The sequence below is a fragment of the Semicossyphus pulcher genome, unplaced genomic scaffold (genome assembly GCF_022749685.1).
Source record: "Semicossyphus pulcher isolate SPU_LCO1_2020_fin unplaced genomic scaffold, fSemPul1.0.p SCAF_8, whole genome shotgun sequence".
NCBI lineage: Eukaryota > Metazoa > Chordata > Actinopteri > Labriformes > Labridae > Semicossyphus > Semicossyphus pulcher.
Window position 1 is genome coordinate 4714238 of NW_027211759.1, and position 25260 is coordinate 4739497.

The 25260-nt window shown below is 43.1% G+C and overlaps 1 protein-coding gene across 1 annotated transcript in view; it reads left to right on the forward strand.

Moving 5' to 3' along the window:
- The window catches only part of LOC138612511 (transcription factor SOX-6-like), a 133011-nt gene that overhangs the window by 78058 nt on the left and 29693 nt on the right, over nt 1-25260 (forward strand). The window contains exons 6-9 of the mRNA XM_069685818.1: nt 3054-3226; nt 7860-7928; nt 18241-18361; nt 19580-19659. Coding sequence (XP_069541919.1) covers nt 3054-3226; nt 7860-7928; nt 18241-18361; nt 19580-19659 — 443 coding nt within the window. The remainder of the gene's footprint in view (nt 1-3053; nt 3227-7859; nt 7929-18240; nt 18362-19579; nt 19660-25260) is intronic.

Sequence of the window (25260 nt, forward strand, 5' to 3'; positions counted from 1 at the left end):
AGTAAGGAGAGGACAAGAGATGAGTGGAAACAAGTAGGCAAAATAGGACACAAAAAAGGAGAGGCACTGGGAAAGGAGAAAAAAAAGGAGAGGACCGGAGGAGACAGAGTAAAAGAAGTAGGAAAGGAATAAGGAGAAAACAGAATAGAGGAAACAAGGATGTGAAACAGGAAACAAAACAGAAGAGAAGAGAAGAAGGAAAGTAAGACGGAAAGAAAGAAAGAGAGGAGAGAAGAGAGACAAGGAGGTGAAAATTAAATCAAAGGAGAAGAGAGGAAAGGAAAGCAAGAAAGGAAAGGAAACACGGAGGCCAGACATGATACAGAGGAGAGGAGAGGGGTGGTGATGAGCGAGGAAAGAAATAAGGAGAGGAGAAGAGATGGGGAAACAAGGCGATACAAGAAACAGAAGTTAAGAGAAGAGAGAAAAGAGAAGTTAAGGAGGAGTGAAGAGGAGGATATAAGTAAGGAGAGGACGAGACATGAAAAGAGAAAAGGGAAGAGGAGAGGAAACAGGAGACGAGGAGGAGCCACAGGGAGACTCTGGACTTGGAAGTGGAGTAACTGATGGGGAGGTTGTTTGGGGAAAACCGAAAAAAAGGAAGAATGAAAGCATGAAAAAAAGAGACAAGAAGAGGAGAATGTTGCCTTTGATACAGGGGTGCTGAGGGGTTATTTCTGTGTGTGTGTGTGTGTGTGAGTGTGTGAGTGTGTGTGTGTGTGTGTGTGTGTGTGTGTGTGTGTGTGTGTGTGTGTGAGTGAGTGAGTGTGTGAGTGTGTGAGTGTGTGTGTGCGGGGGCCAGTCTGGGGTACAATAGGGGCCTGACAGGACTACAATGGAGACTCTGTTAGTATGCAGGTAGTGTTGGGGCCACCCTGCAACCTCCCTACATGGCCCCAGGGCAGGACCTTACACACACACACACACACACACACACACACACACACACACACAAACACACAAAATGAGAACTTCTTAAACTTCAGAGTGGATGTGTAGGAGTTTATGTTACACCCTCACACACAGACACTCTCACGAACAACCGAAACTAACTTGCATGTTGTGTTAGCATCTATTAGCACGATAAAGAAGACACCATCACTCAGGCAATCAAGAGATCCTCATCACGTTGGTCGTTGCACTCACAACAAGAGACAAATTACACACACACAGCAGCAGTAGCTCCAGGTCAGGCCGTTTTGTTCTGCCTGTGCTGTATAGCGTGTGTATGCTAACTCCTCAGAGGGCGTCTGCTCCGTCTTCAGACAACGTGTTGCTTCTTTGGTGGAGACATGACTGAACCCTCTTCATGCTGCTGGAAGCTTTAACACTCATACTGATCTGAAATGGACCTACTCAAGCGCCGGCAGCCTTGGGTCCCACCATAGACTGTATGAATAATGGGCATAGTCACCGAGATGTCTGTGGTCGACATCTTGGCCATCATCGTGTTGGTTTTATGGAGACCTAAGCACCTTTCACACAGGCACTGTACTCCTGAGGAGTTCCCGACTCTGTCCAGGAGTGGTGCATGTGTGGCCGCACATTTCTGAATCAGTTCTCCTGGACTTTGAGCGGTCTTTTTCCTGCCAGCAGCCGAGTAAAAAAAGTCTGCATGAAGTCGAGGTTTTTTTCCGTGCAAGGACGAGACGTTGAAGTTGAATAAATTATTGATAATAAAAACTCTGACGATACGTTTGTTTTTTTTATTGTTAACGAGATGAGACGGAGCTAAAATGTTCGCGGTGGTCCGTCGGACATTCAAGATATTTTAAAGCCTCGAGCACCAGTTAGAGGTTGTGAACTTTCAGGCTCTGTGTGCGCTCACAGAAAAAGGAGCTATCATCGGCTGTCTGCTTCAGTCAGACTCTTTCAATGAGAAGCGATGATGACAAGTTTGGACCAAGCGGAAAAACATAATCCAGTGTCTTTAGACGCTGTGCCCTCATTGGCCTCGTTCGCACCAAAGAGCCGTTCGCGAACGTCACAACACAAATAACCATATGGATGATCTGCGGAAATTTGGTGTTAATTTTATCTGAAGCAAAGAGAAAAAGCGAGGAGAGATTCGGGGAACGTTTAGACTAAAAGTAATGACTGAAATGTTACTTTTTATTGACTAAAACTGGACTAAAATGTTTTGACTTGTCGTCGACTAAAACCAGACTAAAACTATAAAGGGTAAATGACAAAAATGTGACGAAAACAAATAAACATTTCCGTCTCAAGATTGAAGATAGCTGCCAAAACTAACACTATAGTCGGGGTGAGCCGATGTGTGAATGCAGCAGGAACATTCGCAGCAAGCGAGTGGGCGGGATGATGACGTTGTTCACTAGTTTCACTCTTAATCGCTCTCCTCTGTTGCAGCTACATTGTTTTCCACTCTTGTGTTTGTTTTGGGGAAACAACAGTATTCATGTCGTGATATTACCCTAGAAACAGTCACAATTACGGAAGACTCCTCCTCCTTCGCCCTCACTTAAAGCAAGTATTTCCACTGATATCCAACAGGGATATCTCCCGTTGTTCTGGTTTCTGTCTGTAGTCCGAGTCGGCTCTGGTGTAAAGGTGACGATTGTGAAACGATGTGAGGGGAGTTGATTCCACAGGATCTTAATCTGTCTCACTGCCGTCGCCCCTCCTTCCTAACCATAACCTCCCAAGAATGTTTAAATCATAAACCTGACAAAAGCCTGTAACAGCTACTTATTTCCAAAGGTTACCTCTAAGTGTTTTTATTGTTCTTGGGTGCAGACACAGAGTGATAAACGCTGATGGCACGTAGAGACAAGACAGGAGATAATAAGTAGTGAGATGTTAGTACAAGCCGGCTGATTTATGGGAAGTGGGGATCTAAAGGGTTTCTCGTGTATGTTGGCCAACACTCGATTTTGGGATTTCTTTTAACAAATGAAACATATCCGAGGCAATTGAGCCAAAGAAAATTACGAATAACTTAATTATGTGTCATGTATCTCTTCTTAAAAATAACAGACAAGTCTCAGCAGACCCTTTTCGAATTATAACCCCTCCTTCTGCATCACGTCCAGGTACACCAGAGTCACTGGAGGAGAAGGAGCGCCAACTTTCCACCATGATCGGTCAGCTCATCAGTCTGAGGGAGCAGCTCCTCTCGGCCCACGACGAGCAGAAAAAGATGGCCGCCTCACAGATGGAGAAGCAGAGGCAACAGATGGAGCTGGCCAGGCAGCAGCAGGAGCAGGTACGGAGGATTTGATGAGGAAACTGATGGGCAAATGTTTGAATATTATGTTCACATTCGATGACCTAGGAATCTACAGCAGTGCTTATTGCAGTCAGTATTGTCTTGACCTCTAAGAAAGACTTTTAAATCAGTGGTTCACATTCAGTTCTTTGTTGTTTTTAGCAGCACCAAGCGACTCTTTTAGTAGTAGTAATGATTTCTTGTAGTCATCATTCACTTGCAGACATTTCCCAAGACTGGCCGGATGCTTCAACTCGACGTGTTGTTTCAAATTCGTTGCTAATTTGACTGACTGTTTCTTTCAGACCCAATATGCATAAAAATAGGAGATTTTTCCCGTTGGAATCTGTTCTTAATTATTTGTAAAAGTCCTTCAAATGTTCATAAGAAATGGCTCCAGCAGTACCGGTAGCTGCATTGTCTGAGTTGACTCAAGGCACAGCATTCCCGCCTTTAAAAGACTCCATAAGAGTAGCTTATGATAGCTGAATGCATAAGGCCGAAACAGGTACGACTATACAGCATTAAAACTAAACTTAACTCACTGCTTTTTCTTGCAGAATATTGTATAAATTGACCTGTTTGTTTACCAGATCTGTTTTCCCCCTATTTTCTACACTGGTAATTTTATCATAACCACTTTAGCTTTGTCACATAAATCCTTGTTTGGATTAGAGATGGGCTTTTCAAGAAAAAATACTATGTTCACTGGGAGCTATTCGACCATTATTCAAAGACACCCCCCATGCGCGCAGACCAATGACTCCATCTGCTCCCATTGTACGATAGTGATGCCAAAATAGCCCCCGTGATAGGCGCTGCCATCTTGCGATGGTGACGTCATTTGGAGCCAGAGTCTGCGCAGTAGAGATCGGCGGGTGGCGCTGCCATAGCCACTTTCGCTAACCAAAACACACACTTAACTTCCTCTCGCCGTTCGTCCTCTACTCTGCTAATCCTTGTTTACTTGTATATTTTCTAAGAGTGTATATTTTATATATTTTGTTATCTAATTTTGTACTTTTTTATATATATATCTATCTATAGATAGATATATATATTTTGATCTTTATTTTTTACCCTCTGTGTGCTGATTCTTTCCTATTGTATTGTACTGTATAAGCTGCTGGAGACTGAATTTCCCAGAGGGAGTCATCCCAAAGGGATCAATAAAGTTGAGTCTAAGTCTAAGTCTAAGTCTAATCCGGAACAGATCGGCCGATCAACAGAGCTGTCAATCATCCTTTTGACAGCATCAAATAACTAATTAAGAATAAACTTGTCAGAAAAATAAACACTTGGACGTAAATTAGCATGATAAGAACGAACTATAATGACAGAAACTATGTTTGAGAAAAATGTATTTGACATGTATTTTGATTTTATAGTTTGACTCATGTCCCATCTGTTAACATGGAGGAGGTGGGCTTTATGACCTATGCTGCAGCCAGTCAGCAGGGGGCGATAGAGAGGGTTTGGACTCACTTTTAGAGAGCTGTCATGTCGTCCATCTTTTTATAGTCTGTGGCGCAAACACCCGCACATAAGGAGAGAGCGAGACACATTTACTTTTTCACTACTCTGTCGCTTTTATTTCACTCTGCAGTTGTTGTCGACTTTGCACGTTGCACTAAACGTCATTTTCATTAATTATTTTGAAGTAGTTCAACACAGAACTATTTGACGGCTGCATTTTTCTCCGGTTCTGAAACTCACAGCCCTACACCCGTTTAACCGGCACCTAGTGCTAATGCTTTCTTCTTCTTTTGTTATTTAATGGCGGTTAGTAAACAGCTTTTTTGCGCTACAGCCACCATCTGGTGGCAGCACCGCATTACAACCAGGTGCCGGTACAAAGCTTTTTATAAATTAATGACTATTTGAATATTCAAAAATAATAACCCATCCCGAGTATGGATCCAATATCCCCATATATTAGATAATATGTCACCTGTATGACTTCCTGACTGTTCATGTCCAAACTTGATGGACTTGGCTCTAGTGATGTTGCTGTGGTCCTGTTGCTATTTGTTTATGAAATGACTTTATGGCTGAAACTAATGAAGGCCAAGACGTCTACAAGACCCAAATTGAGAAGAAAAAATACTTTCCTAAAGAAATCTACGCGTCTAAGGTGTCAAAGTAATTAGAGTGTGACAGAGGGAGAGAGAGAGCGTGAGCACTGAGGTGAGCTGCTCTCTGTTTTCCAGGTTTTCTGACACGTAACTGTAGGTCGACATACGACAGGCTCTGTTTAGACAAGTCCACACCTCCCATCACAACACATTCCACCTCTCACGGCTGCACAAAGGAACGGCGAGGATGGAGAGAGTGAAAAGAAAGACAGATTCCAATATCAGCCAGTCATTTGGCTGTTGAGACTTGATAGGATAATGCCCTACAGACAAACCCTGAGAAATCTGCCTTTAATGAAATATGACATGTGTGCAAATGGGGCGCCGCCTCCCATTCAGCAGCCTGTAATTACATTTCAGAATAAATACACTAAACGACTCCTCAAGAAAAAAAGAGATGCAGCTGCTTTACTTTTCTGACTCAGAGTGGGCGGGGTTTAATGTCGACGCGCCGGCCCTTTAAGGACTTTAACCTCACGCGACTGGCTGAGACGTAGCCCTTTAACTTTTGACTTCAGATGTTTTTCATTGGACGTTTTACATCAAAACAACAGAGGAAGAAAACACACACAATCGCCCCTCCTGCTGATAAGAGGGGGTGTTCCAGAGGCATGCTGGGTAACCTAGTAAACATGTCAATCTCACAGACTCAGTGTCAGTTAAGAGACTTGTTCAGGAACTTTTCCCGCTGCTAATTGCGTTGATTCCTTGTAGCAGCCATCACACTGCGCTGAGGCCCTTTGAGATAATAATCTGAGGTCAAACAGACGCCTAACTCACTGCCACTGTTCCTCTGTCAAGACATGTTTGACCTTTACTGCAGGTTTTATCTCAGACTCTGGTTGCTCCACTTTCTCTGCCTGTCGGGGTCAAATACTTCCTGAACTTGACTTTGAATGCAACACGACCTTCAACATGTGTAACCTGATCATTTTTTCCTCTATCACTTGCAGTGTTCATTTCGTTAACTAAATGTTAGTCAACGACCTTTTTTCCATGACGAAGACGAGACGTTGACGAGCTAAAAGTAGAGCGCTGATAATACAAACGTATGTTCTGAGGAGACTGAAATGTGCTCACAGAAAAAGGGGCCGTTTTACGCATCACTTGACACCGACTGTCTGCTTCAGTCAGACTGTTTAAATGAGAAGCTGCGATGAATATATAAAACGTTTTTACGGTAAAATACAACACTGCTGCTGCAAATAAAGCCGCTTTCCCATTGGTCAAAAAATCCGCTAACACCCGGTTTTTTTTGCTTACTGGGAAAGGTTACAATCTGCATTCAGACCGGGTGAAACGACTTTTGCAGTAGATCGGTAATTATCACCTCGGCTCCGATCGGCAATGATGTAAACATGAAACCCAGGGCGACACGCTAATCTCTGCGCCCTTTCCAGCGCAATGCTGCCACCCGTCACAGTCCGAGCAGCGCTCGAACATTGTTACAAATGTGTCGGCGCTGAATTTGATAAATAGACTGAATGAGTAATATGAGTGTTTGTGACATCAGTCACCAACAGGAGTGTACTCCACTGGCAATGGGAACAGAGACAATCCGCATTTATAAGCGGGTCTTCCCGGGTCTGAAAAACCTGCGTCAACGGCGTAAATTAAGTTTGGAAAGGGGTAAGAGAGGAATGTGCAGCATGTGCGTCTGTAACTGCACGGCTTCATTCTGTGGCTTTACATGTAGAACGTTACGTTCCAGAAGTTTTTATATACACATATAACCTCTGCTGGGAATCTATATGACCCATGGAGAACACCGTAAGGAAATAATTAATGTAAGGTGTTTACAGCAGATTGAACCTGTATCAGGCTGGTTGAACTACTTTAAAAAGAGAAAACGTTTTGACTAAAATGTTTTGAGTTGTCGTCGACTAAAGCAAGACTAAAACTGAAGGGTAAATAAGTAAAATGTGACTAAAACTGATAAGCATTTTTGTCTAAAGACTAAATCTAAAATAGCTGCCAAAATAAACACTGATCACTTCTTTACCCATTTTACTCTTTTAATCAAAATTCGATATCGTTTATGTTTTCTTTTTCTAATTTTTACGATTCTTCCCCCAAAAGATTGATGTCGTTTTAGAAGATTCAGATCCTTTGAAACTTACTTTTGTAAACAAAAGTTGTTTGTTGAGCAATAACATGTTTTTCACTGCAGATGAGAGCGGGGTTTATCAAAAGTAATGAAGGGCAACAGTAGGTTAAAGAGCAGCAAAGTGTCAGGGAAAGAACTGTATATTTTAATGTGAATTTTTCACATGTTGCTTATGTTGTGTAACAACATAGCTGCAGAGCATAAATATTTTAATGGGATTTCTTTGAATAATCCGACTTTAATCAACATTTCTGTATCACTCATAATGCAAAATAAACAATTTTATCCCATAAATGAACTAAATTAAAAGATAAAAAAATATTTCCATTTCTGAAATATGAAAAAGATATGGTTCATTCACATGTCCTCTCTCTCTCTTCGTATGCAGATTGCCAGACAACAGCAGCAGCTCCTGCAGCAGCAGCACAAGATAAACATTCTCCAACAACAGATCCAGGTTAGTGGGCACACACAGACGGACTCCCTCTTCTCTCTGCAGACACACCTCATGTCTTCCATCGTCTTGTCCTCTCCGCCTCCCTCTCTGTGAGGAGGCTGTTAACTTCTCGTCTTTTGTCCGTCAGGATGATCTAAGTGTCTTTTTTTCCTCCTCTTCCTTTATTATTGAGTCCTGCCTGATTGGAAAACAACAACAACACGAGAGGTCGCGACCTTTTCTTTTATGTTTTGCCTGCTATTGAGAGGTTCGACAGTTGCACCACACAAGTCTTACATTGATACTCGGACACTCACACACACACACACACACAACAGTGACCCAGTAATTGCCCTGGTTATGGCAGGATCGTTTACTGTTGCATCGATCACTCAGGGATCAATATCCCAGCATCCTCTGGGTTTCCTCCCACTCTTTTCTTTTTCTCCAGTCGTCTATTTATCAACATGCGTTTCCTCTTCAGCCCGACATGCTCTCGCCTCTCTGTCTGTCTCAATCAAGCGTTTTATTCCACCTTTACACGTCCGCTTGTTACACCTCTGCAGACTCTTCTATTTATCTTTTTTGCAGCTTTGGAAAATAAAACAATATCAGATTGACAGAAAGAAAAGCGGAAATTGTTCACCACGACAGAGACGTGCAGATTTAAGTATCACTCTCTGTCTCATTCAGAGTCTCTCTGAGACTCATGATCCCTGCACGTCGCTCTCACCAAAAACTACCTCCGGCTGCGCGCCAGTGCTGCTAAATTTGCACGCTGTGGCTGAAGTGGGAAGTTCGGCAGCTTCATTGTTTTTTTCTTGAAGTGGTTGTATTTTTGCAGATTTAAATCAGCTTGTGTGTGAATCTCTTGCTCCTGTGACCAGTTCCCTGTTTCACCCCCCACTGGTCTCGAGCTTTGGATCTCCCTGCGCTCCGGAGGTGGGATCCAGTTAACGAGGGCTTGTTTTCTCCCTCCTCTTCTTCTTCAGTTTTTTTACTGCGAGGCCCCACCCTTGGATCTTAATAAAGCTCGAGTCGGACTTCATTAGGCCGCGGAGCCCCAGGGGAGAGCGAGACCATAAAAACCTCCTACTCCTGCGCGGATCCTCTTCCACGCTGTGAAGCATGGATACTGTGTCATGTTTGGTTTTGAGGATGAAGGGACACGCAGAAAATAGCTCCTGAGAGCAGCGTGTTATCATGTCGAGCTTCACAAGCATCTGCTGTAAATTCAAGTGAAACCCACTCCGACGTATCTCTTGTTTCACACTTATTCATGATTTAATTTAGCTAACTTAAATCTGCTGTGTAGAGAAGGAATTAATGCCCAAAAGAGACCAAAACAAAGAATTAGCTTTCAGTGAAGGTTATGTGCAGAACAGCTGGGTGTGCGACAACTTCTTGTTATTTTTAAAACAATAGCATTTCTTGGATAATAAACCCGGCTTAGTAAGGAGCATATGGTCTATCTGCTGTACAGAGGTTTGGAATTATTATGGCTAAGCTCCAGGGCTTAGTCACTGGGGTACGGGCTGTTTACGCTGTGTCGGATGTGTGTTGGCTTTAAACACACAGGCAGCGCTGCACCGGTCTGTTTCCACTTATCAAATCCAGACCTGCGCTCCTCTCAGGCCAATACTCTGAGGAGCTGACCAAATGCTACCGTTTCAGCCGAGAAGAATAGGCCTCAGTGTGGTGAAGCCGCTCTCTAAGAAGAGCCTGTTGTTGCTCATATCTTAATTTGAAACCCTGAAATGTTGTCCAGATGGAAAATATAAGAAAAGCAAATAAAACCTTTTTGCTGTAAAAGTGGAAAAGCTGCAACTCCCCGATGCGCAGGGTTCAGCGCATATGTTGCATCATCTCTGCAAATAAAGTTAACCGAGCTTCAGCAATTAATTAGCATTAATTTTATGACTTATTATCGTCTGTTTTGAAGGTTTTATGGACTGGCATTAAATCGGAGTCTTATCGGGATCTGATTTATGACCAGAGATGATGAAAACCCAGCGGAGAGCTGCTTTCAACCCGTTTCCCCCGACGTGCCTTGTTGCTTCTTTCCCGTCTGTCTCTGGACGGTGTCAGTGTGTTTGTTAGCGAGGGTGTTGTGTGGAGGGAGGGGGGGCATAGTTCAAAGTGACCCAGGTTTCCTGTCATGTGGTTTTAAATGGTGTGGAGGGCCAGCGGGGGATGTCCACGGGTTAAAGGAACGCTTCCGAAGGCCCCATTCCGATAGATATGGCTACACAAACACACATGCATGCACACAAACACGCAAGGACAGAGCTTCTGATATCAGTACAATAAATACATGCAGACACATATATACACACAAACAGACATCTGATGTTAACTTATAGCAGAGACAGTTGATATTTGTGCATAAATCAAAACATGTGGACAGTTTAAATATATTCCCCTGACAAACACACTTGCTCTAAAAGCACACACACACACGCACACACACACACATACAGCGGTGGTGGGCCCTTTGTGTGCCGTAGGCAGAGCGGCCCAGCCCAGCCTGGTGGCTGACAGGCATGTGTCTTTGTTAAGTCAGTCCCTATAATGGCTCTCATATGTGGCCCATTTCCTTCGGGCCCACAAAGGCACAGGCCCTAACCGCACCGCCCGGGCCCTAGCTAACAGGCTAATTAATGACTGCAAAGCCGCACTCCTCCTCCTCCTCCTCCTCCCTCTCTCTGTTCTTCGTTTATAACTCCTCCGTCTCCTCCTCCGCCTGCCCTCCTCCTCTTCTCTCTTTGAGTCGCTTGTCTCCAGAGTGTTGTATTCTTTTTGTTTTTACTTTTTAATTTCATCTTGTTGTACACTTTTCTTGTGTGGATAATGTATTCAACAGCATGTTCCTTAATTACAGAGTGCTGCCCCCTGTTGAAAGGTCATTAGCCCACTGCTTTTGTTGTTTAGGACACAGAACTGGCAGTTTGTGACAACGTGAAAATGTTGTATTTATGAGTCAGAGGTTTAAACATCAGATCCTCGCAGCTGAACTTCTTTACAGTATCTTCTGGTTTCATCAGCGCTCGTCTGATTCAAAGCCGGAAGCTTTTCTCTTGTCAATAAAGCGCTGACGTTTGTCTAAGGCTCTAAATAGTCTGGGTTGCTAAACCTGTGTTAGGACAAACAGACACAAACACAATAATCCTCACACACACACACTCACACACACACACATGCATAAGAGCTAATGGAGCAGGCAAATGGCCGTTAGATCGACAGGCAGCTCCTACGTCAGCACATACAGATGCAGACACAATGACTCGGAAAGCCGTGGAGGGCCCATAACGTCGATTGGACTCACCAGCTATGGAGAATGGCTAACTCTTGACTCTGCAATGGCCCTCACTCCAGTGTATTAACCTGTGTGTTAGCTTAAAGAAAAATGCTATAAGCATACAGTAACTCTGTGTGCTTCAATTAAAATTAACTCGAGAGTTTACATTGTGTTCACAGGGGCGTAGCCAGATGGAGCGCAGTAATTATTTGTAGGTATATTGTGTGCCTAAAGCTTCATTAAGCAAAGTCTGACTACGAGGATGCAGGGGGCCAGCACGACATCTAAAAGAAGCCTCTTATATCGGAAGCTTATCAAGTCGCTATGCTAGCTAACATGCTAGCAAACACTTGCTATTTAGACATCTGCTATCAAGAAGTAGGAACAGCATTTTATCCTATCCAGGAATCATGTTTCTGCCACTGTTAACTAGCACTGTTATTTAAGCTAACGCTTAAATGTGTCCCAAGCTAGCAAGACGCTTTCTTCAGTAGCAACTTCAAGGTTACTTCTAACTGCTGTTGTTTTAAGCCATATCCATAGAACGCTTGCCTTGTTTGAGCCAGAATGCTGGCTGTAGTTTTTTTATTGGAGCAAAGTTTTACTAAAGTACAGTCTACAGCTGTGTCCCAAATCCGCTAAAGATCCATCGGGTGCATCCTTTGTGGCCCAACGGATTCATTGCGCGCCAATTCAAACGAGATGGCGGACTCTTAAACGGCCGAGGACTAGGCGACACTTTAAATGTAAAAGTTTTGGTGACACAAGGTTAAGGGCGGGAACTGCTGATGACGCAAACAGGAAATCCTCCGTAGACCAGAGTGTGTCATTTCAGTTCGGCGTTAGCGCCTACGCAGGCTACGAGTGACTCATCCTCCGTAGACCGTCTCCTTCAAAGGATGCAGCTCCTGATTTGAGACACAGCTAACATGCAGGCATGGTGACGAAAAAATGAGCCAAACCCGAAAGAGCATCACAGTTAGCTAACTCACACAGTACTTGTTTTATACTGCATCAACACTAATATGAAATATTACCATATTGTAATGGTACTGGGTAGATTGGAGACTCAAACACAGCTTAAAGCAAAGAAACAAACACAAGGAAAAGTAGGGGAAAAAATCACCTGAAAAAACCAGGCAGTGACATATAGGTGCTCCAAAAACAGCAAACAATTCCAAATCACCCTGTCCAGGTAAGAAAAAAAGGCAAGAGTTGCCAAGTTAGGAAGGTTGTTCTTCCAGCTCAGGTGTGTTCATGTGTTTAACTAACAGTTACATACTAATGCCATGTTAAAATGTACACGAGACAAAAAAATACTTTGCAATAAGAGAATTAATTGGACGTTTTTGACCATCATGTCAATATTTACTTGGTCTGCCATTATTAGCTACAATTAAATGACAGTTGGCTCGTTGGGTGCCAACATTTTGTCTTTCTGTTTTGGCCTTTTATGCCTTTATTTCAGAGAGAGGACAGCGGTTAGTGACGGAAACAGAGAGAACGGGGACGACACGCAGCAAGGTGTGGAGGGTGGGAGTTTGAGAGACTTTGACAGGCTGTTCACATTAACAGTATTTTTCCTGTTATTGCAACAACAAATAAGTGCAGGGTTAGAAGATGTTACATGTATGACATTAAGGAAGAATTAGTAGACTGTAGTTGACTTTGACTGTTCAGACTGTTACCTGTGTGAGTGCAGCGATGGACAGAAACAAGGGCCGCTCTCATTCACATCATGTGTGCGTACCTGCCGCCTGCACAAGCAGACGTTTCTTTCTTTCTCTTCTCTCCTCCTCAAACACAGCAACACACAGACACGCACCACATACGTACCCATTGCCCCCTCACCCTCACAAGAGCACCATTAATTCTGAGTGTGCGTGTGTGTCTGCGCGTGTACACATGTTCCTTGTGCCTAGGTGTGTATGTCGATGTGTCTGGTGGGCAGTTAGAGGAAGGGGCCTTGTGTTTTCTTAGGGGCTGAGCAGAGAGGGGCCCCCGCAGCACCACCTTCACCAGTCCATTCATCCAGCGCCCCCCCTCGTCTCGGTAAAAGAAGATCTTTGTGTGTTTGCGCTGGTGAAGCAGCCCCAGTCAGTCCCAGTGTTCCCAAAGGAATACAATGAATGGGAGCATTTTGTCCCACTCTATAACATCAACCCCCCCTCTCTTCTTCTTCTTCTTTTTTTTTAGTAATTTGGACACAGACTCGTTTTTACTCTCTCTTCATTCTCTGTGTCACAAGACGTTGGACAGTTTGTGTATGTGTGTGTGTGTGTGTGTGTGTGTGTGGGAACGCCTCAAACGTACCCTCAACTTCTTCTATGTGTGTTTGTGTGTGTGTGTGTGTGTGTGTGTGTGTGTGTGTGAGTCTTAACATGCTATCTGCGTTTTCCGAGTGTGACCTAAACAATGTTGTCTGAAGAGCCGGTCAGGTGATGAACACATGTAACGGCATGCTCACTGAACAAAGCTCGCTGTGGAGAATACAGATGTCTGATGCCCTGTTGTTGCACAATCATGTGCTCGTAAACACACACACATACACACGACCCTAACTCTGACCTTGACCCTTAAAAGAACACAACCAAAATGTGCAAACACCTCCTCACATCAAGGTCTAAAACTTTGTCCGCATAGAGACAGAAATACAAGACGAGACGTGGACTACAAACCTCTTTTTATACTACTTATAATTCAAAGTCAAATAAAGCAAACTAAACCTAACTAAAACATTAAGTGTGATTATTAGATACGTTTTCAGAGTTATCATTTATGTTCAAAAAGGGCCGAACATATACAGAACTTTGTGCTGCACTTTCAAAATAAGAGCGTGGAATTTAATCTGAATGATGAGACTTTGTTTACCTTAACCTGGTTTTGGATTCTAATGCTGTAATTTCCAAAAGGGGATATTAAATGATTAAAACAAATATAAAATATTATTTAACTGGCCTTGAATTTTAATACATATTGACTTAGAAAACAGGTAAACCCGGCTAGAGATTGTGGGATGTTGAAGCTCAGTTTTGTACGACGAAGTGTTCAGGCCACATTAAAGGAAAAAAACATTATGAGAATAAAGTCATCAGAGAATAAAGTCAGAATTTTATGAGAATAAAGTCGTAATTTTCGGCTATTGTTATCGAGAGGAGGCAAAAGTACACATTGTATACTTAGGCAGAAAAAAGACTTTGGTAAAAGTAGAAGTACTGATTCAACTCCTTTACTCAAGTAAAAGTAAGAAAGGCTCTGAAGTGTACAAAATAAAAAGGACATTTTACCGACTTCTGTGCAAAGCTAACTAAACCTCACAATAAAAATAATAATGATAATAATCATTCAAAGACGAATAAAACTACATGCTGCCAATAATGAACATTACATTTGTGCTAGAGTTGTAACAACACCAGAATTTTGAACTTCAGCAACACGACACCTCTTTTGATAACTGGGCAAAACAAAAACAGTCCTCGGCACACTCGGATAGTTTTCTTCGTTTATAGACAGAATAATAAAGACTGAACCGAACTGAGGTCCCAAATGAGCACCTGGATCATTTTTTACAGCTTTGAAATCAGTCTTGTTGTTGGGAAGGCAGCGTGCAGAGACCACGATACAAATAATTCTCCTCACGTGAATTCAAACTAAATTAATGAGTCTGTTTTGAGAACGTAAGGAGTCGAACGTATAGATTTTTGTGTTCAAATGTCGGGAGTGAAAGTAAAATGTTATATGTAAATAAATACTTCATACTTCATTACTTCCCACCTCTGTTGTTAGCACATGTTAAAGAGGAATCTCAGAAGAGCAGCCGGCCGCCTGCGCTGAAATGAACGTGTGAAGCTTCACAGTGAGCATCTCGTGAAGTTATACGTTACACAGAAGGCTGAGGCTACACTTATTGAACACACATATTTATTGAGCATTGAAGAACAGTATACATGTACCTCGTGAGAACATGGGAGATCTCCTACATAAGCTCTTTAAACAGCTTTACATGACAATACTTAAGGTTTCACAAACTGAACTTGGTTTGGCTCATCAGCACCGCTTCATCACAAGTACCACGACGAGTGCAGGCGGCAGGCTGCTCCTCTGATGTGGGAGATCATTCCTGTCTCCCACTGATTCGCAAAAAGTCATTCATGCTTTTATTTTTTCAGGCCTACACTGAAAAGAATTGGGAGTGTGATTTAAACCTAGGTAACAATCTCCACAAAGAAATTCCTGGTAAACTTAACAGAGGACATTCTCAGTGAAGTCTACGTACAAATAAGCATTTCGTTTAACCAAGACATTCCTGTGAAGTTTACGAGCAAAATTCGGTGTTCATGAGCACATTTTTTTTGAGTAATATGTACTTAATTTGTACTCTTAAATTCTGTAAGTAGTTTACTTAATCAAACTTTTAACTACATCCAGCCAGTTAAAAGCTTGGAAAATACCAATTATTTTTAAAGCAATTAGTAAGTAAAAGTCTGAGTAAAACTACTGATAAACACCGTAAACGTCACAAGAAAGTCTTGGTTAAACTAAATGCTTATTCGTATGTAGACTTCACTGAGAATATCCTTTGTTAAGTTTACTCAGAATTCTCTTCTAAGTAAATCACACTCCCAATTTCTTTCAGTGTTCACTGCTGTGATGCACTTTATACTGGTGTCAGTCAGAGCTCCCTCCACCGACTCCAAATGGTCCAGAACGCCGCCGCTCGAGTTTTAACAGGCACCCACAAACACCTGCACATCACTCCTGTACTTGCCCGTCTTTTAACGTCTTGATTTTACTTCACTTTTAAAGCTCTAAATGGCCATGCTCCAAAATGTATAATAGATCTTTTGACCCGTTATGTTCTTTAAGATCGGTGGATGCAGCTCTGTTGGTTGTTCCTAAATCTCGACTGGTATCTGAAGGTGACGGAGCTTCTGCAACCCGAGCCCCTGGACTGTGGAGCTCTCAGCCAATCACAATAAGACAGGCCACAAAAAACCTTCTTTTACAGGAACTGATCTCCTTTAACTTTTAACTAATGTATCTTTTTTTTAACCGCTTTCCTTTTATCTTTCTGTCAAGCACTTTGTAACTGTGTTAGGGAAAGTTTTCCTTTCACGTGGCGCTCAGACTCCGTCGTAGTTTGGGTAAACTGATTAATTGTTTCATTGATCACCTGCCAAAGAATAACGTAAGACGCTTACATTGATGCACATGGAAGAACGACCTCTTTACACTTTGACCACTGTCTGAACTTCCCCATCGAACCTTGGTCACAAGGCCTCTCATTATTTAATATAAGATATCGCTACGGGAACATGCGGGAAGAGAGACGTATATTAACGTTGCCATAGATCCGAATGATGCCGTCCAAAGATATTTAATTGTATATCTAAATAAGCATCACGTTTGAAGAGAAGCAGGAAATTCTTTCTGCTTCCTAAACAGGTTACACAATTAATCAATTATCAAATTTGTCGTCCCTTAATTTCCTGTTGATCTTCTTATAGATCGACTAATCTGTCCGGCTCTGCAGCAAACACGCAGCAGTCAGGGGAGGTCCTGTTCATCTCTCTCTCTCTGTTTAGTCATGCTCTTTGAACCTCACTGCCCGCACACACACACACACACACACACACACACACACACCATTAACATCCCACAGGACAGTCATCTAATTCAACAGCGCAGTGCAAATGCAAAGAAATACAGTAACACACAACATGCTGATTGTATGAGTTTGGGCTCTAATGATGAAGTGTCCCAGAGGACGGAGGGAGGGGTCAGCGCGCTTAATGAATTGGCAGTAAAGGAGATGAATGGAGGTGGACGGCATTGAGCGGAGGTAAAGAGGGAAAGAGAGGCATCAACGAGCTTTCATCTCAGAGATTAAAACAGGAAAGAGAGAAGAAGAAAACAGGAAGAGCGGCAAAACTGTGAGAGTGTGAGGGGAAGAAAGAAAGTAGAAGACAGAGAACGATAACAGACAAAGAAAGCAGCAGACATTATTCTCATAAGAACTAATAGGAGTCAGTTGGAGAAACCAGGAGACATTAAAAACAAGAAAAAGGCCAAAGAATGAGAGAACGTGAGAAAAGAGGTGGAGGAAATATAATTAATAAAAAGGGAAGAATTAAAAAGAAATGAGAGCTGGCTGCTTGTTTTTTAAATGCAAACATATGAACTGAAATCCATTAAAACAAAGTAACGGCATGTTCTTAAATCAAGTCACAACATGAAGACAGAAGCTTAACGAGCAAAAAGAAAAGGAGCAGAGAAAGACAAACGAGGGGGACGCAGGCAAACATTTTTACGAGAGAGAGAAAATGAAAGTGAAATGAGAAGGGATGAGATGGAGGGGAAGAGAGTGAGACAGTACGAACAGTGCTAATAGCCTCCCGCAGGCTCATCTTTGATTTGCTCTCGTCAGTCGGAGCCTCGGCCTCTAAACTCGGGCGATCCTCACTTTTTAAGAGTCTTTCAAGCCAACATGAAAGCGCCTCTTATCCCTCTCTGTTGTTTTAACGGCATTTTGTTTCACGTTTCTGCACTCGCCTCTCAAGGATGCGCCTCTTTATGTGTTGTTTGGTCTCCTCGGCCCGGCTGATGGGAACTGTCGGACGTCTGCTCGTGTGTGTTCGCAGTTTTTCTATTCTATCGTGTCCCTCTGTCTTTGCTCTTTTCTGTTTTTCATTTCCAGTCTTTCTTTGCTTTTTCCCTTCACCCTTTTTATTCTCTCCCCGACCCTCTTTTTTCTTTCTCCCTCCCTCCTTTCTTTGTCCTTTTGTATGACAGGCTTTTGCTTCCTTTATAATCTTTCCATTTTTGTACGTTTTACATTTTTTATTTTCGTCTTTCTCGTTTGTCCGTCTTTTTTCACCGTCGCTGGTGTTTAAGGATTCTGTGTATTGTGTGTAGTCTGCGTGTGTGCGTAGCCTTTGTAGAGATAGAAATGGTTCTCAAGGTGCTTCTGGTTACCTTGTCCAAACATTTTTCATGTTACGGCTTCAAACATCTCTCTCTCTCTCTCGCTCTCAGGTGCAGGGCCACATGCCTCCTCTGATGATCCCAGTGTTTCCTCACGACCAGCGCTCTCTGGCCGCTGCCGCCGCTGCACAGCAAGGCTTCCTCTTTCCACCGGGCATGTCCTACAAGCCAGGTATACAAGCACACACACACACACACGTTCTGAACTAGACAACACACCAGAGAGTGTAAGGAAATCTATGTTTTCTGGATAAACACCAACAACAACCTCCCTCGGACAAAAGCTGTACAACTCTGACAGCTCTCGTTAACTATAAAGAAACAGCAGCTCCCTCTCTCTCTCTCTTGGACACACATGCACACACACACACACACGCGCGCGCACACAAACACTGGGATCCCAGTCTATGTTAATGAGGTGTGTCAGGTGAGGAATGTTCTGGAAATGAGCGGAGAGATTTACAAGCGCTGCTTGTTCACGTCGGGAACAATACATTGGACACAGCGAAGTCTGGAATGTCTCTTTTACGGCGTGCTGAAAGCATGTCAGTTGCACAACACATCTGCAACATGGAATTTCACACTTTCTCACACACACACACAACACACACACACACACACACACACTCCAGCATGTTCTCCTGGTACGCAGGGACCCAACAGTGCTTGGGATGATGCAGACAGACAAATTGCATGCGCTCACAAAAACACACATAAAGATTTGCATGCATGTTTCAGGAGTCGACAAGGGTTCTGCACAACAAGTAAACACAATCACACACACACACACACACACACACACACAGTCGTCTTCTTATTGCAGGACTGGCGACACCACCTGCTTTCTCCCTCCCTCCTCGTCCTTCACACATTCCTGTCTTGCATGCATTCCTCCAGGTGCTCGCCTGACGCCGCTCACCGCTGACCCCCCCCGCCCCGCCCCGTACTTCATACAGAATAATCCGTGTTTATTCCTGCTGCATGAGCATGCACCCCCGAGAGGCTGCAGAGAGAGGCGGGCACGCAGGAAAGGGTTAAAAAGCCATTATTGTCCGCTCTCCTCTGACTTTGGTCCGTTTGCAACAAAGGCTCGGACATGGAAAGCCTTTTAGGGACGAACAGTGGGTGCTCGTATATGAATTCATGAGTGCATCCCAATGAGGGAGCGCTGCACTCAAGCACCCATGTGTACCAACAATACGCGTTATTAACCTTCGAATAAAACACTTGTGACCCTTTGTTCGGCATGAATAAAAACATGAGAGCAAAGAGGAGACAAAGGGCGAGCCAGAGAGAGAGAGAGGGAGGCTGGAAGTAAAGAGCAGGTTAGTTCTTGTGCAGTAACGTCTCTCCTCATTATACAACCTGTGTTGTTTGGGTTTCTCAACAGGTGAGAATTACCCCATGCAGTTCATTCCATCGACAATGGCAGCTGCAGCGGCATCTGGACTCAGCCCGTTACAGCTACAGGTAAGTTTCAAACGCACACCTGGTCTCCTGAAACAACATCGAACAAAGCCGGGAGTAGCTGCGCGGCTGACACTAAATGAGTCAGAGACGACGTTTAAACGTGAACCGATATTTTTGAATTGAAATTGCACAAAAGAGCGAGCGATGTCTGACAACAGGATCACACTGTGGAAGCGAGCAGACACAGACAATGAGGTGGTGACAGGTAAGGGTGTTCAGCAGGCAGGTGTTATAAGCTACTGCGTTCACTCCGTAACACAGAGAAACCGTGCAGCCAGGAAACTTATTTCATTCTCCATCATTTAACTAAAACCTCAAATAGCTTTTGTTGTTTCAGAAAAAACTCTGTCTGTTGTTCCATCACTTCAAACTAAACGAAAGGAAATGTCTAACTTCTCCTATCATAGCGTTGGGGAAAAAAGGAGGTCACATGATTATGAAGACGGAGTAAATGCCAGCAGAGCAACCTGAAGACGTGCCTCTTAACTCTGATGAAGGCTGGAGTTTCACATCCAAATAAACAGCAGTATTATAAACTCAAGGTTCAGACCCACAACGGGAACAAAGACGCCTAACGGTGAGGGGCTTGCACACTGAGAAGGACGCACACATCTAATCCTGAGGATGTAACCAGCAGGCCAGAGCGGAAGATAACGCAGGAGCTAAATAGAACAGTCAAGATAAGAAGCATTGGCAAACTGCATGAAACTCCTACTTGTTTATGACCTCGCCCTGAGTTGAAGTGGGCAAACTTGCAAGATTTCCATTAAAAAAAACAAACCTTTAACGCTCCCTATCCATACCCGACCTGAAGCTGCACAATAGCCGTTACATGTATGCTCTGTGCATGAAACCTTTTGTATTTTGCATACAATGCGGAGGCCAAGGTGAGTTATAAAACCAACTTGAGTGTGTTCTAATAAAAAAGAGGAGGAAGGTATTTTGCTTGATATATAACGTGACCGAGGTCTCAACACAACACCAGACAATCAGAGAGAGGAATGCCACACGGTGTGATTTACAGATGTCGCAAACGTACACACATTCTTTACTCAAGTAGATGTACAGATACACGTGTGAAACAGACTCGAGTCAAGCCCCCGGAAGGAAGAGAGAGAGAGAGCACAGGCTCCTCTGAAGGACGTTTCTACCTGTGCTGTTCCTGTGCAGAGATGACTGAACGTCACGTCATGTTTGGGAAACGAGATATTAAACGAGAGAACGATGAACGTTAGCTTTGCTTGAACCTGCAGCTTCATCTGTGCACTATAAAAAACGACCTATAGAATCCACTCAATAAAACTGAGGTAACAGTTTGCACTTCATTTGATGGAGTACATTTTATGTTTTGAGTGAAGAGTACCTAAATTTAACAGCTATGATAGACTCAAATAAATTAGGTAAATTCTACTCAACATTTCTCATTACATTACACAACTAATTACTTAATAAAAACTCTTGACACAGAGACAAGTTTTCACACTCACGCATGTCTTTGGACTGCGGGAGGAAGCCGGAGTACCCGGAGGAAACTTGCGCATGCATGGGGAGAACATGCAAACTCGAGCCCACTTCATCGGTACCGGGATTTGAACCAGGAACCTTCTAATTGTGAGGCGACAGCGCTAACCACTGCACCACCGTGCAGCCTTTTGGGAATTCAATATGCTCAAATAAAAATAAATTCAAATCATCAACATCGCTGCTCGTGTTCATTTAAGTCGGCCAGTGCAGCCGCTAAGAGAGAGCTACACATTTAAAGGTCTTGTCATGTACAGACACGCCGCCTACAAATCGTCTGGTTTATCTAACTAATAAATAAATAAACACTTTCATTCATTTTATGATACACAACAAAACAGGAATCTTAACTTCAACCCCGATGGCACACCGACGCCGGCGAACACCAGTTAATCCAACCTCAACCTGCAGCCAAGAACAAGCGTTTGTTAAAATGTTATTTTGGGTTGCAATTTTTACTGTAACTTAACTCATTTCAATATATTTCACTTGCTGACTTATTTTTAGTATAATTTACACAATTTGCATGGATTTTATTTACTACCCTCAAAAATCCTTTTTTTACAGTGTAATGACGTGTGGACGTTTTTATCCCTTTCTATAGACGCTTCTTTTCTGTGGTCAACTTTCTCTCTCGTCTGTTTCGTCTTGATCGACTTTTTTTCTCCTGTTAGTGATGTTACGTCCGTCCTGTGTCATATGCATGAAGAGATAAACACATAATGTTTCCCATGTGTTATTGTTCCATCCATTGGGGTTGGGAAGGCGGAGTGCAATGATTCAATTAACCAGGCTGTTTTTAAATCGTCAGGAGCACAAAAGGGTCGGGAGGGTGACTTTAAAAATGTACTCTGATACGGTTACTAATTACCTGTTAAAATATGTCATCAATAACCAGGTATCACAGTTTTAAAGTAACGTCACTGATTAATTCAGTTTTGGACGACTTCAACACTAAATCTGCAAATAAAGACGAGAGAAAGACATTTCAATACTTTGTAATGTCTGAATGCTCGTTTAAATTAATTATGCTTATTTAAATGCACTTTGTTAACTCTGCTGGTCACACCACTTCAAGTGAACTTCCATCAACTTCTTCCAGTTTGGGGCTTGTGTTTTTACACCATCCTGACCACGGCTTCACCAGAGTCACAAACTATTGTTCAGTAGTTATAGTAGAAGACGACAGGTTAGCTAACATCTCTAACTGGATTCTGTGCCGCTAACGTTTGCGGTTGGCCTTACCTGTAAACGTTTCTTTAGATTAGATGTCGAGTCCTTGGAAGCTGTTAACTTGCGCTGTACTGCGATGTTGCTCCCATTTCCACCCATTTGTTTCACCACAGTTGCCGTGGCAACCGTAGACTGTTGGCGGCAACTTTGAGGAGCGGTGTTGTGAGACTTGACGTGTCGTAGAGAGACGGTCAGACGGACGGTTCAGAAATGAGAAGTCAGATGTTACAGAGCATCTTTCGTCTTCATTTTAAAATGTATTTTAAAATAGTTATCCCCATTTTTAATAAATATCTAATCTAATGACCTCTTTTATTTCTGTAACTGTAACAGCATACAGTTGCCTTTTTTTGTACCCTAATTACGTAACACTGTTGTATTACGTTACTCCCCAAGCCTGGAGTACAATGTACAGATGTTTGTGTGAAAATACTGAATGGTGAAAGTCAAATGTGAAACACTACAGAGACCTGAGAACTCTCGATTCGAGTTACTACTTCCTATCTCTGTCTGCAGATGAAACGTGCAAATGCTTGGCCATAAAATTATCATGCATCATTATTTCTTTACATTAGTTTGCTGTGTACCAAATCTATATTCTCAGCTTCTCCATGTTGCATATACGTGCACGAGAACTCCAGAAAAACACCCATAAGAGAAGAAATAAGTCGTTAAAGGAGAACACAGCCGGAGGAGGCCCAGCATACGTACATCAGTCGGCTCAGATCACACGCTCATTTCTTAATTGGATATAATGGAGTTCACTTTCCCAATAAAACAGCGTGACGCTTTGGATAAAGATGCAGCCCTATAGGGCGACGCTAACATATACGTATCTGCTGCCTGTCAGCTGTGTCAGACAAAAGCTGTTATGATGAACCACAGAGGAATTCCGCCCCACCAGCACAACACCTGGCCCGGGCAATTCATCAAATATTTTATTGCAGCTTGACACCTGTAGTTGGAGAATAGCACTTACCCATAATGGTTATCATAGAGCATATTTGCATTGAAAAAAGAAGCGAAACAAAAACAGCAAAAGGGAGAGAAGATTGAGATCGCTGCTCCCTGAAGGCGGTTTGGAATTTCACAACCCGACCCGGCCGCCCCTCCTGCTCTACCTTCTCTCAGTACAAAGAACAAAAGCCCTCTAAAGCTTTTTCACTGCAAACAATGTTGCTTCATCATGTCAGTCATTACCGTAGCATGGCTTTTGGATGTTACAAGAATCCTTATCTCACTTTATTCAATTTGTATTGTGGTTTTCGCTTATCGAGGCCCTCATTAGCAGCTATTGACTTAGCAAAGCGCCGTGCTGCGCTGAGGGGATGGGAGCCCCGGCGCAGCCCGTCTCCACTCCTGGCTTTGAAATGATCAAAAGAGTCTCTTACCTCTCTCTCTCTCTTGTGAGAGGTAAGAGGATGAATGATGTCGGAGATGCAAACTCATTCACATTTAAACACTGCCTGAGACAAGGAGAACGAGCGGCAGAGGGGAACCTGAATGAAAGAGGAAGCGTCTCATCACGCCGTTGTCTGTAACGGAGCAGGAGCCTGGGAGTGGGAGGAAGACAGAGAGGCAGCGTGGGGAAGTGTTTATGGGAGAAAAAAAGGGTGATTATCTGAGGAATTTTTGCGAGACGGAGGCGCTGGCTTCCAGCACATGTTTGGACATTGTTTTGACAACAATGCGTACGCCAAAAGCAATCATGACGAGATTTACGACTTTAACTTGTTCAGTTATGTATCTTTATCTCAGACAGTAGCTCTCTTTGTTCTGTGGTGCTGCTCGATGCAAAAAACAAAGCAGAACAGGATCTGGATAATAATAAAGACACCTGCTCAGAGCTCTGCTGTACAAGTGAATAACCTCTCCCCCATTACCCCGGCTCCTTAACAGACTTTTATCATGTAGGCTGCATGTGTTTGGAGTGTCTTTGCTGTGTGTGTGTGAGCTTCCTGTTCGTCTGTGACAACTACAGGGTTTCCCTCAGGAAATGAGCTATCAGTTATTTGCTTTTACTTTTTTAATCTTGTGGAAATATCTGTTTCTGAACTATAAAACTGATCCTTTAAGAGGACAAAAGCAGATACACGACAACAACACGTGAGCAGGAAAAATGAAGAACTGTTGGATCTCGTCAGACAAACTGTAGACGCTGAAGCTGAGCGAGCTCTGAAAGGCCTAGTATTAATCTTTGTTAGGTTGTGTAATGATCTAACCTGATGAGTCGGTTACATCTCTGGTTACATACTGTGGCGCAGGTGGAATATAAAGTAAAGTCTAAACAACAGACTCATGACAGATCAGGACTGTGCTTGTTGTGATGGAATCCATTAAGCTTGATGAACCAGATGAAGAAGAAGACTCAGGAGACTCAGGTGTCTTAACCTGAAGAGTTTATATTCTAAGTGACAGAAACAACACACATGGAGGAGCACTGTAATGCCAAGTCAATTCTAACAGACCTTTCCTCATGCTCCGAATTTTACTTATAGTTAAATAAGACAGACAGCCTCAAACGGGCAAGACACGGGAACAAGTGTTAGGAGGAGTCATCTGGGTACGGAGCCACTCTGTCCATAACAACAGATAACTTGAAGGCCAACTTGCGGACGGTGCATATCTTCATCAGCACACAGGAGGATTTACGATCTACAGTGTTATAGGGTCACCCTGAGCCTTGGGAGTACTATCCCCCCTTGCCCCTGACCTCTGTCCGTTATCTTCTGAGGCCTCAGCGGATGCTTTAACCAATATCTTGTTACTTAAACACCTGAATAAGGAACATTCTACCACGTGGTATATACGGTAAAATACAGAATATAAGACACAGTCTTTTTTTGG